Here is a 12,640-nt window from a genome sequence, read left to right as displayed (position 1 = left end):
TTACTTCAACTGAAAATACCATTTCACACGACCCATATGGGATATTTAGACTGTATAACTGTTCACGCTACATCTCTTCACTAGTAAAAGAAAGAAAAAATACAAAGAGAAATTTAAAAATGCTGCCAAACAGACAAACAGAGAACTTGTACAGAGCAAAAGGAAAAACAAACAACAACAAAAAAAACGGCTCATCCTCATGGCAGTTGCAGAGTATATAAAAAGTGAACCCTGCGATCTGTTCTTGGAATTGAGCTTCAAAAATGCAGCAGAACAAGTGTGAGATTTAAATGTCCTCTCACCTAGAGCTGATCACCTTGCATGCATAGCAGTAAGCTTTCCTTGCAGGAGCAGTTTTGTCTTAGTTGTGAGCTTTTCTTGAGAGCTGAGTTGCATCCAACTCCATTACCACCCTTTGAATCACCTCAAAAGTGTAGCAGAGCTGTGATGGGTAACTCATATTGAAGGAATAAAAAGGGTCCAAACAGCATGGCTACTGCAAAGGTCACGTTATCCAGATCTCGAAGAACTACTATACCCTCGATGATGATGCCAACATCAGAAAAGTCATTGCCTGGCGTATCCTCTGGAGACAGATGTTCATTGTGGTTTTCTCAATCTGTGCAGTGGCCTCAGTCAAGTCCTGGTTAAACACAAAACATTTTTTTAAGATTCCTTTTTAAACTCATCTCTTTCGAATCTACCAGTTCTAATGTCAGAGTAATTTAAACCAATGAAAGCAACATAGTAAATAGCTATAGCCAAAGAGTGGCCTGCCATGCTGCCATTCATGGTCTAACAGAGTTTCTAAGAGAGAGTGAAAAACATAATAATTTCAAATGCTTTACATTAGTTTTTGTTAGAAAGACACCGGCCCATCAGAAATCCAGGTTATGTCACTCAGAAGATGTTAGAATTTAGACTTTCAGCCCCACAATTTGGTTAGCTGTTGGTCAGTTGGTCATTTTTTTTTTTTCAAACAAAAGCTAATGTAAATATTGGTGGGATTTTCCTTTGTTCACTAGAATGACAAATTTAAAGTTTTTTCACACTAATGTGACCCCTTATACAGGGGTGGGGGTGGGGCCTCAAGGGCCGGCGGCCGAGTTCACTACCAGGCCTCATGTGAACTTCAAATTATTAAAGAGGACTACTGGTCCTAACCAGTCCAATGAGGATCAAGTGGATAACTAAATGCATTTTTAAATGTTGCAAAGCCACAATCTACTCATAAAACACTCACCATGAACTCCTGCACCAAGATGTTGCAATTGTCTTTCACACAGATGCGGAGCACTTTGATGAGGGACTCCCTTTGAGCATTAATGTCATCCTAAAGTATTATAGCAAAGAAAACAGAGATTTGTGAACTTTTCAGTAGCACAGAAGAAAATGATCCCAGACAAAAACTCTTGACTTTTTAAACCAGTCAACATGCAACACCAGCATCTACAAAGCAATATCAAAAATTCCTGTTTGACATCAACTTTATGGATATATAGTTTCCAGAACATATATTTTTAAAAAAAGATAAATTTTTCTCAGTGGGCAAGTAAATGCATGATGAAAATTATGGCATCCTTTCAGTGGAATCAGTACTCACAGGTAATAGTTGACTGTTTCAATGGATGCAGCATAAAATTCTTTTACTGACCTAATGCAATACATATACACTTTGTAGTTAAAGAATTTTAAAGTTCTTACTGTCATCATGGCAGCTACATCCTTTAGCTTTGTGCCCTGTTCCCCCGATCACTTTGCAAACACTTTCAGCAGACTGTCAGAGAGAAACTCAGCTCCGTAAGAAACCTTGACTGTAAAGGCATGTTTGGGATGCACTGGAATGCTGCATTTTATCTGAAATGACATAAAATTATTTTTGAAATAACAGCAGGCACTGTGCTTGGTTAATCAGTAATGTTTTGTTGAATAAAAACTGTGTTTCCAGATCTTATGGGATTAAAAAAATCTAAAGATGTTTGTTTCTGATTTGCAACCCAACAACCCACAAGTTACAACCTCATTTTAGTTCAAGTGTGCATTAATGTGAGTCCAGTAATCACCTTTCTGACAATACATACAGGTATAAGTTAAACCTAAGGCAGATTTTGGATTTCTCAGTTGTATTAATAGGGTGGTCTATTGGTGTATGCATGCACCTAATAATTATACAAAACCTATTATAATTAAGTTACAGAAACCTTAAGCGAAAATAGAATATACTTTCTTACCATAACACCTTGAACCCACAATCCATCAGCTGACTCCTGGTGAAATGCAGAATAGAGGTCGTCTCTCAATGTGCAGCAAAAAAAAAAAACAGAAACAAAAGGACAGCAGGTGAGGGCAGGAGGGGTAGGGATGTAAGCTAGCATAATGCCGCTAATGATATTAGCTAAAGCTGTTCAATGTCCAAAATCTCACTAACACCACGGTGCAGTAAATACACAACGTAACTGAAGAGTCAGTTGGCAAATCTATTCACACAGAAAACCAAATTATGTTATGAGTGCCTCGTAATTAGGTTTAATGTGATATTACGGCTCTTGTGCCAAAGACAAATTCAAATGAAAAAGCGCCAATTCTTTGACAACAGATAAAACAGCAAATAAGCTAACGGCTCTTTTTTAGCATGTGACATGGCGACACTCTAGACGTTTAACTACATTTGGCTGAAATATGGTAAATATTAATTAAAAAAATCAAGACATACCAAAAACGTAGAGTTGGCTGCTCGACTTGACTGAGATGGATGCCTTTTTTGAACCACGATCCAAAGCCCGCGAGATGAAATCACGCGTGGTTTCACGAGATTTAATGTTGCTATCTTATTGACTTACTTCACCTGAACATGATATGAACAATTTAATACACCCTTTCTGCATATCATGTAGTTTTTACACTATATGGTTACATTTATCTTTAAAACATGAGGCAATTGTGTTAAATACATGCAAGATGCTTACATAAATCCAAGAGATGGCCAGTGCCTTTTTTTCAGTGTACTCTACATATAGTGTTGTGATGTAAACTAGGTAAATTAATCAAAGCTTAGTATGTTATAAAATTCTGATTTTGTTTTAACATTTAGCTATTAACTTTAACAGCAATTTACCACAAAAAAGAAAAGATGCTCTTCTGTGTTGTACATTACAATAGATTTGGGCACCTGCATGTCAGCACTGGATGAACCAGAAGCTCCAAACAAGAGTCAGTAGCAGAATGAGATTTTTTCTTGACTCCAACACACATACTTAACTCTGCTGCTCACTACACAAACACACAGACTTTCCAACAGCTGGTAATGGCCTGTTGAAGCTATAGCTCCTGCCCATGGGTCAAAAAAACTAACACAGTGCTTCAGAAACACTGTGCTGAGGCTTGCTTCAGCTGAACAGAATCATGTGATCAACGATTTCTGAACTTCATTTGGCACATCACTGCTTCAGTACCCGATTCAATAGTTTATAAGGAATTGAATGGCGGGATTTGTGCTGTGTTTTGGTAATTTTGTGTGAGAGATGGCGAACCTGTGTGTGACACAATTAGAGACATGAAGCCAGGAAAAGAGGAAGCTCTGCCTATTTCTAAATAAAAACCAGTACATCAGCAATTAGTAATTATACAATATCTTGTATTTCTTATGTACTCTAAAAAGTACATAAGAAATACAAGATATTATTATATTTATAATTATAGAAGTTATAAACGTACCTGTCCACTGGTTAATTACATAATCACATGGAGGCAGCAAACATACTCCTAACTTATTATAAGATTGTGTTGTACATTGTTACATATATATAGTTTTTGTTATTTCTAGTAGTAAAAACACATCAAGAAGTCATAAACAAAATGAGAACACTCCGTGTTACATGTTTAAACAAGGAAGCCTTATTCACCATATCAGCCCGATACCAGACAGAACTGTCATAAAACAGAAGCTGTCAATTCAGCTCTGTAGAGTGGGAAATCATAATGAAGCAGTTCATTAAAGGTTGTAGATTCAAGCAGTTCTTCATATTTTTGGCCACCAGATGTTACCATAGATGACTGTGTTGAAACGCTTCGAGTAATGAACTGTTTTTCAATACAAGCTTCAATGCTTCAGAAACCTTCATTTGGCCAGCAACAGCAACAGCAGAATTTATTACTAAGAAGTATTGTGAGAACAAATATATAACTGACCAAACACAAATGTCCTTACCTTTTTTGCTAAGTTTATATACAAGAGGGCAATTGGGGGAAGTGAGCAGCTGGTATGGCATGACACAGGTAATCACAGTCAAGCACAGTGAGACTAAACACAAGACACTGGAGACAAGTAACTATCCAAAATAAAAATGAGCAGTGAGAACCAGAACTAAATGTAAAGACAGACACAATATCTTAGCACAGAAGAGTTGACATAACAGGATGGGGGAATGAAAAGCAAACTGAGACACAAACTGGAACAAAGAAATCAAGACTAAGAAAAAGGAAATGCATAAAACGTTTAAAAAAATCGAAATAAGAATTTAACAGAAAATATTCAGTAGCAGACTAACAGATATTTAACAGCAACATAACTTAAAATTTCATAAACCAAAACACTGGGTCAGCAACCAAGGACCATGAAATGGGCAGTCAGCACACCTTGATCCAGCTAAACATATCTAGTTCATAGAAGGTAGGAAAAGGTAAGTGGCTAAAGCTAACACTAGCCAGAGCTTGGAGTCAGCTACAAGCAGAGGTGGCAAAAGTTTAGAAATTATGTATTTAAATAGAAGTACAGATATTTGTTTAAAAAAATACTTTATTAAAAGTTGAAGTAGTGATTCAACTTTGCCTATTAACAGAAATGAGTGGGGAAGAGGTTAAAGTGATATTCAGCATGGGGGGAGTGGGACCTGAAAATCAGTTGTAGTGGTTCAGGATGGGGAAAAAAATCACATCTCAGAATAATTTATTTAATTAATAATTTTAGAGCTCCAGTAGATTTTCTTAGTGTTGTTTCTTAGTGTAGAAGTGATGTGATCAGCTGATCTGGGCTGCTGCTTTTCTGAGATTCACAGGTCTTTGAACTAAATTCAACAAGATGTAAGCAGAGGTTTTATAAGGTGACTGTTTTCATTTTTAGTATGGCTAACTAGATGCTGAAGTACTGCAAACAGCACTTATGGACACTTGCAGTTGTTTGGGTGTTGTGCCAAGAAAAAAAAATGCCAGCACTATTTAACCCTGATTATGGCACACAGTTTTGCCTCTTAATGTCTTTTTTGGAGGGGGAATGTTTTAGTTTTACATGATGTCAGGTACAGTTGGGAAAATGGGAATCAGCAAAAAAATTGTTATTGGTAGGTCAATCAACAAAATTCCACTAAATGCATCTCTCATTCTCACTCACAGCCGGTAATGTAACAGGTCCAAGTTGTCATGTTTATCTTCAACAGTTTGTTACTGCATCTTTGCACATCCAAATCTCTGGGATGAACCAGGACATCCCTGCATGAAATAATGTTGAAATGTAACAGTTTTATATAAATGATAATGGACATTTCTGTAATGCAACTCAATTTTCCTTCCAGTTTCTCTCCTTCATTTTTACTCTCAAGTCAAATGGATTTGACATGGGAAGAAGCAGAGCGAGAACAGCAACCAGAAGAGAAGATACTGGAGCTGTTAATATCAGTGTGCAGACATGGAACGTTCCCTTTTAATGAGAGATGCTCCTGTGCAGACTGTGATTTCCTGCTGGATCTGTTCTCCCATGTGAAGGATTGTGAAACTAAAACAGGCCTGAGTGTCCTTCCATCATTACAGTCAGTATTTTTAGCTCCTGCAGTCTGGTTCATAAACCTCTCAGAGAGAAAGACCTCCATCCTCCTGGAAGTGCTGAAACTCCAACCAGAGAAGAAACAGGTGGAGCTGACAGGCTGCTCACATGAAGAGAGTGAATTGAGGAGTTTCCTTCAGTGTCTGCCTTATATCTCACAGCTCAGGTAAATATGTTTTCCTTTAAAAACATATCTGCATGTGTAACACAGTATACTTCACTACTACAGAGTGTAGAGTAAGTTAGGATCTTTGGGGTTATGTTCTCTAGGTATCAACTAAGGAGCAACTGACACACAGCTAAAAGAAAACTTAAAACAATTATTGAAACAACCCCATAAACAGCAGTTTAACATTTCACAATATTGAAATTTCACAACATTTCAGTCTTCTCACTTCAGGTGTCTGTATAGTGTTATTGTTAGTAGTATTAACCGGATAATGTATTGTATGGAGATCTCATAAGATTATCAGTCCAGAATTAATGCAGCTATCACTTCTAAGTAGGCTGGAAATTTTGCTGCATCAAAGCTGGAGATCCTGAATCCTGACTCATTAGAGGTGGATTAATGTGTCGCACTTGAACGATTTTAGACTGCAGGAAAAAAAAAAACAACCTGTACAGGCAGTGAAGCCATTTTGCATCAATGTTGCATGATAACTTCATCACCACAAGTAACTATATCTCTTGATATATAGCAACTTAATGCAATAAATAAAAAAACTGAATTAAAGGACCTTAAAACATTTTCCATCTACAGCTATCAACACAGTCTTGTCTTTTGTGAACAGCAGCTGACAGATGGAGAGAATAGACAGACTGTTCCCTGTTTGTGAAGGACCTCTAGAAAAGTTTAAAATAACTATTTGTCTGTCCTGAATCAGTCTTATTAGGTAATGTTCAAATAATTTTATCATTCCAGTGTTTTCAGTGTGGGAGAAAGTACTCAGGGCCTTCAAGTTACACACTATGAAAGGCAGCAACAAGTTTAATATTCAGAAACCTAAAGTATGTATCAGCAGCTGAATGGACCTAAAAATAAATGTTTGTTTCAGTTCTATGAAGCTTTGAGTATTTTGGATTAGTAGCACTGCTGTGTTTATTGCATCATATTGCTTTAATTGTTTATATGCTTTATATATTCTGAGGTAAGTTGATCTATAGTGTCACATCATATTCTATAAGGATGTCATGTGTTTGTATACTTTCTGCCCAGTTTGACCCATTTAGCAGAAGTCAGCCAGTTTAAGGCTCTGATATCTATTCTGTATGACTTAAAGCAGTTATGACATGGTCTGATTTTCTCACCCAATAAAGGAACATTTAATATATCAGTCTATACTCTTCATTCTATCAGAAACAGTTATCACAGCTCGTACATTTGCTTTTTACACATATATGTAAGCATTGAGCCAAATTTAGTAATGCCAACATAATAAAAGAACAATATTTGTCTCTCATATATAATACATCTATATATATCTCTGAGTAAATCTTTGAGTGAAGATTTAAGGTGACAGGAAATATAAATAACTGCAACTTGAATCTTTACTGAAGCTCAGTATTGGGCACAGAGTTCAAGTTCACTGCTGTAATAACTATTATGATTAATATAATAAATTGACTGTTCCGTTTCAGAAATGAAGCCCAACAATCATGTTTTCACAGTCCCGTGGTCTCAGCCTCAGATACTTATCAATCACACAATCATATAAAAACAAACAAACAAATGAACAAAAGATTTTCTCCTTCATTTCTGTCAAACAATGTTGTATGAAACGTTTCCAGCGGTTGGTATCACGGTTGCTAGGCAACATGGGCAGCGTGACGAAGGCTAGACTGTCCCATTTCAGAAGCCTCGCACTTCCGGCCTTAGCGGTCTTTGAGTACGCGGCCCTTGTGGACTGTTAAGGCTGTGTAGTTTAAGGCCCTGAATTGGGATACAGCCACAGACCCCAAAGCATGTAAAAAAATAAAAATAAAAAAAGTAATGGCAACCCAAATGTTTAGTGGAGGATTCTTTCCATTCTTTTCCACCATGCTACACTCTGCAACACTAACTCATAAAGCTCATTGTATGACACCACTCTGCTGCAAACATTCTTTTTCCGTCCAGCAGAGCACATTATAAACAAAACTTGATATAGTTTTAAAAAATATATTAACTTTTTGGAGGTGTGGTCTTAAACTTTTGATGTGAATATTAACTTTTGATAAATAATAGGGAATATTTCACAGAGCATCACAGACAAGTGTAAACAGCACAAACATAATCTTCATATTTAAGTGACAAAAGCTGTCACATGATAATGCAGGAAAGTGTATTTGGGATGTGAGTTTTTTCTTTAGTTAATTTCTTTAGTTCATTCATCAAGTTCAACTTTCCTCTGGTTTGTTGTCATTTCGTTTTAGTATACAGGTCAGCGTCCAGTCAGGTTCAGTTCCAAAGAGCTCCTTAAGTAAAGTTCTAAGTTTTCTGACTTACAAAGAAATAAAACAGTCTGTAATTTTTTATCATAGTTTCATTTTACTGAAGAGACACAGAAACAATAGCAACCAAACATCCAGATTAAACACACAGACATGATAAAGTGATGTGTGTCAATGAGTGGAATTAGCATTTCATCCATTAGTAGTGTGTGGTTGTTTTTATGCAGCTCAGATCAAATTATCACTAAATATTTCCTTCTTATTGTTCCAGTGTTGATACTAATACATCAGATGAAGACACAACAAGGTTCTTTGTGAATCTGTTCTGTGCAGCAGCAGAGAGAGAACAGCAGACAGGAGAGAAGATACTGGAGCTGTTATCATCAGTGTGCAGATACAAAAATAGTCCTCTTAAACAGAAGTGGTGTGACTTCCTCATGGACCTGTACTCTTATGAGACTAAAACAGGCAGGAGTGTCCTTCACTTATTACAGTCAGTTTTCCAGTCAGCTCCTTCAGTCTGGTCCATAAAGCTCTCAGAGAGAAAGACCTCCATCCTCCTGGAAGTGCTGAAACTCCAACCAGAGAAGAAACACGTGGAGCTGACAGGCTGCTCACATGAAGAGAGTGAAGTGAGGAGTTTCCTTGAATGTCTGCCTTATATCTCACAGCTCAGGTAAATGAATTTTACTTCATACAATTCACACTGCATCAGAACAGATAACATCTTAAACAAAGAAAGTTGCGACAGTTTTTTTCATAATTTTCATTCATTCACTGCTGCGGTAAATCAATTCAAACAGTACAAAAAAATTTGAACTTTACATAATTAAGTCTGTATAAAATGAGATGCTCCCTGAAATCAACAGTGTAAGTATTTTATGTTCTATGAATTATAATTTAATTGTAAAATTTTTGCGGGAGCAGCAGTCTAAGCAGAGAAGCCCAGACCTCCCTCTACCCAGGCACCTCCTCCAGCTTGTCCGGGGGAACACCAAGGCATTCCTAGGCCAGCCGAGAGATATAATCTCGCCAGCATGTCCTGGGTCTGCCCCGGGGCCTCCTTACGGTGGGACATGCCTGGAACGCCTCACCCAGCATCCTTGTCAGATGCCCGAACCACCTCAACTGGCTCCTTGCAAGGAGGAGCAGCGGCTCTACTCTGAGCCCCTCCCAAATGGCTGTACTTCTCCCCTTATCTCTAAGGTAGAGGCCAGCCACCCTCCGGAGGAAGCTTGTTTTGGTAACTACCCACAGCCCAAGACCAGGGTAGGGACGTAGATCGACCGGTAAATTGAAAGCTTTGCTTTTACACTCTACTCTCTCTGCACATGGCAGACTGGTACAGCGTCTGCATCACTGCAGCTACAGCACCAATCCGTCTGTTGATCTCCTACTCCCTTCTTCCATCACTCATGAACAAGACCTGTCCTCGTGTTCCAGTGTTCCACGACCAGGACTTAAACCGAATTGAGCCTCCTGTATCTGAGGTTTGTCTAACAGATGGAATCTCCTTTCCAGCACCCTGGCATAGACTGTCCCGGGGAGGCTGGGGAGTGTGGTCCCCCTACAGTTGGAACACACCCTCTGGTCCCCCGTCTTAAAGATGGGAACCACCAACACGGCCTGCCAGTCCATTGGTACTGCCTCTGATCTCCACGCACATTGCAGAGGCGAGTCAACAAGACAGCTTTACAACATCCAGAGCCCTCAAGAACTCAGGGCAAACCTCATCCACCCCAGGGACCCTGCCACCAAGGAGTTGTTTAACTGCCTCAGTGACCTCACCACCGGAGATAGATGAGTCATCCCCCTCATCCCCAGGCTCTGCTTCCTCCATGGGCCAGTGGGATTAAGGAGGTCCTCGAAGTATTCCTTCCACTGCCAGACAATATTCTCAGTCGAAGTTAGCAGCACTCCACCCGCACTATACACACTTCAGGTAGAGCACTGCTTTTCCCTCCTGAGTTTCCTGACAGTTTGCCATAATCTCTTTGAAACAGTCCAAAAGTCTTTTTCCTCTCTGACGTCCTCCCACACAAGAGTTTTTGCTTCAGCCACTGCCCATGCATGCCGTTCCGCTTGGCCTGTTGGTGCCTATCAGCTGCCTCTGAAGTCCCACACGCTAACCAAGCCTGATAGGACTCCTTCTTCAGCCTGGTGGCTTCCTTCAGCACTGGTGTCCAGAATTTGGTTTAGGCAGTTACCACCACGACAGGTACCAACCACCTTGCGGCCGCAGCTCAGTGCAGCGGCTTTGGCAATGGAGGTGCTGAATATTTGTATGTCCTCAGTCTCACTCGGAATGGTGTTGAAGCTCTGCCGGAAGGGTGTATTGAAGATCTTGCGGAGCAGGGCCTCTGCCTGGCATTCCCAGTGCACCCTCACTATATGTTTAGGTGCACCAGGTCTGCCCAATATCCTCCCCTGCCACATGATCCAACTCGCCACCAGGTGGTGATCAGTTGACTGCTCAGCCCCTCTCTTCACCCGAGTGTCGAGATGTTACGGCCCTAGCAGGGCCTCCTCCGGAAATTACCTTTGTGTGGGTGTGTCCTGCCATCTCTCCTGCCTTAGGTGCCATCTTTTTTGTACAGCTGACTCCCATCAGCAATTATGAGTACTTAAGGCCAGAGAAAGGTGAGCTCTAGTTCCAGAGAGCCAAGTTGGGTTGCAGCTAGTGTGCTGTGTGTTTGGTCCTGGTCTGTGGGGAGGAGTGTGTGTTTGGTCACTAATCCTAGTTACTCCTAGTCCCAGTTTTTTGACCAACAACTAAGTTTTGTGGCTTGTCCATCTCTTTTAGTTTGGTTATTATTGGAATATAACACCTTTTGTTACTTCCCCTCATCCCATGGACCTTTTTAGGGAAACGTAACACCAGAACACATGATTGCAGGTCTGGAGATATGACTACAAAAGCGATCATCGATCAGCAACCTAGGGTTTCTTGGTGCCACATTGCACTTAAGGACACCCTTATGTTAAACCATGGTGTTCGTTATGGACAAACTGATTTTGCACAGAAGTCCAACAACAAAAAACAGAGAGGCCGTTCCTCCCAATCATGCCCCTTCAGGTCTTGCTGTCATTGCCCACATGAACACTAAAGTTTCCCAGTAGGATAACAGAGTCCCCAGGTGGAGCACCCTCAGGCTGGTTACTCTCGTCCACTGGGAACAAACCCTCTCGTCCACTGGGGAAAAGATACAGACAGCAAGCCGAGGGGATACCAGGATACCCACCCAAGCCTGCCACCTCTCACCAAGGACAACTCCAGACTGAGACAGAGTCCAGCTCCTCTCCAAGAGGCTGGTTCCAGAGCCCAAGCCATGCGTTAGGGTGAGCCCAACTATATCTAGCCGGTACCTCTCAACCTCACGTACTAACTCCTCTCTTCCCCACCAGAGAGGCAACATTCCATGTCGCAGTTGCTAGTCTTGGAAGACGGGGATTGGTCCGCTAAGGCCTCCACTTCTGGTTGCCACCCAACACACACAGCACCCAACACCTACGGCACATCCAACAGGATGTGCCGTAGGGACTTGGGACTTGGGCCCATCTTCCTACAGGAAGATGGGCCCAAGTCCCTTTTTCAGGCTGAGCCTGGCCGGGCCGCATGGACTAAGGCCCGGCCACAAGACGCTATCCTTCAGCACCCTCCCCTGGCCTGCCTCCATTGTGGGCCCCATTAACCTGTCCCGGACAGGGTGAACTGTTCCCTTGATTGTATACTTATAGGGGTCTTTTTATTCCCTCTTTGTCTGGTCCCACACCTAGAACTAATTTGCCATGGGAGAGCCTACCAGGGGGCAAAAGTGCTCCCGATAACATAGCCCATGGGATCCCTGGGACAGACAAACCCTCCACCATGATAAGGTGGAGGGTTTGAGTATTATCAGTATTATTCAGTATTATCAGTGTGAGGGCTCAGAGTCGGGCGACTCCGTGGTTAGGTTTTGTTTATTCTTGGGTTTTGATTCCTGTTATGATTTTGGCTTCTATTTTTCATGTTTCTTAGTTATTCTTCTGCAGTTCTGTGATTTTCTAGCGTTTAGGTTTGTCTCTGTGCCTCCCCTGTGTTCCTTGTGTTGTGTCATGTCATTTCCTGTTTTTATTTTGACAGTGCCATGCCCTATGTCAGTGTGTCTAGTTTTTTGGACTATTTTTTTCCAGCAATAAAGCTGCCACTTTAAGTTCCTCTTTTCTGTTTAAATTCTCATTTTGGGTTCACCTCTTTCCTGCCTGCCTCAGTTTCACATGACAATCAGTTTTATATTTACACATTAGCTTTATCCATATTGATCCTTAATTTCACATATATGTCTTTTTTGTAATTATTTTTCAGCTGTTCTTAACACTCACTTGAGCTTTTAGTCCCCTGAATGGAAAATGAAA

General features: G+C 40.5%; 1 protein-coding gene and 1 long non-coding RNA gene across 4 annotated transcripts in view; one reads left to right on the top strand and one right to left on the bottom strand.

Annotated features, from left to right (window-relative positions):
* Positions 1-12,640, top strand: part of LOC118454868 (uncharacterized) — a 67,671-nt gene that overhangs the window by 25,328 nt on the left and 29,703 nt on the right. Inside the window, exons 12-13 of the mRNA XM_087836085.1 lie at positions 5,568-5,981; positions 8,517-8,921. Of these exons, the coding sequence (XP_087692211.1) occupies positions 5,568-5,981; positions 8,517-8,921 (819 nt within the window). The remainder of the gene's footprint in view (positions 1-5,567; positions 5,982-8,516; positions 8,922-12,640) is intronic.
* Positions 530-3,000, bottom strand: LOC148096094 (uncharacterized). Of its 3 annotated transcripts, none has more exons than XR_015717186.1 (5): positions 2,714-3,000; positions 2,232-2,293; positions 1,705-1,857; positions 1,244-1,333; positions 530-643 (listed from the first exon to the last, which is right to left on the bottom strand). It is a non-coding gene; the product is annotated as an uncharacterized LOC148096094 (long non-coding RNA). The 3 variants fall into 3 exon arrangements; XR_015717187.1 differs by having other exon boundaries at positions 2,232-2,267; XR_015717185.1 differs by lacking the exon at positions 2,714-3,000 and having other exon boundaries at positions 2,232-2,488.

The sequence above is a fragment of the Neolamprologus brichardi genome, chromosome 23 (assembly GCF_056152115.1).
Source record: "Neolamprologus brichardi isolate AB-2024 chromosome 23, ASM5615211v1, whole genome shotgun sequence".
NCBI lineage: Eukaryota > Metazoa > Chordata > Actinopteri > Cichliformes > Cichlidae > Neolamprologus > Neolamprologus brichardi.
This window is presented reverse-complemented; position numbering and strand designations above follow the sequence as displayed.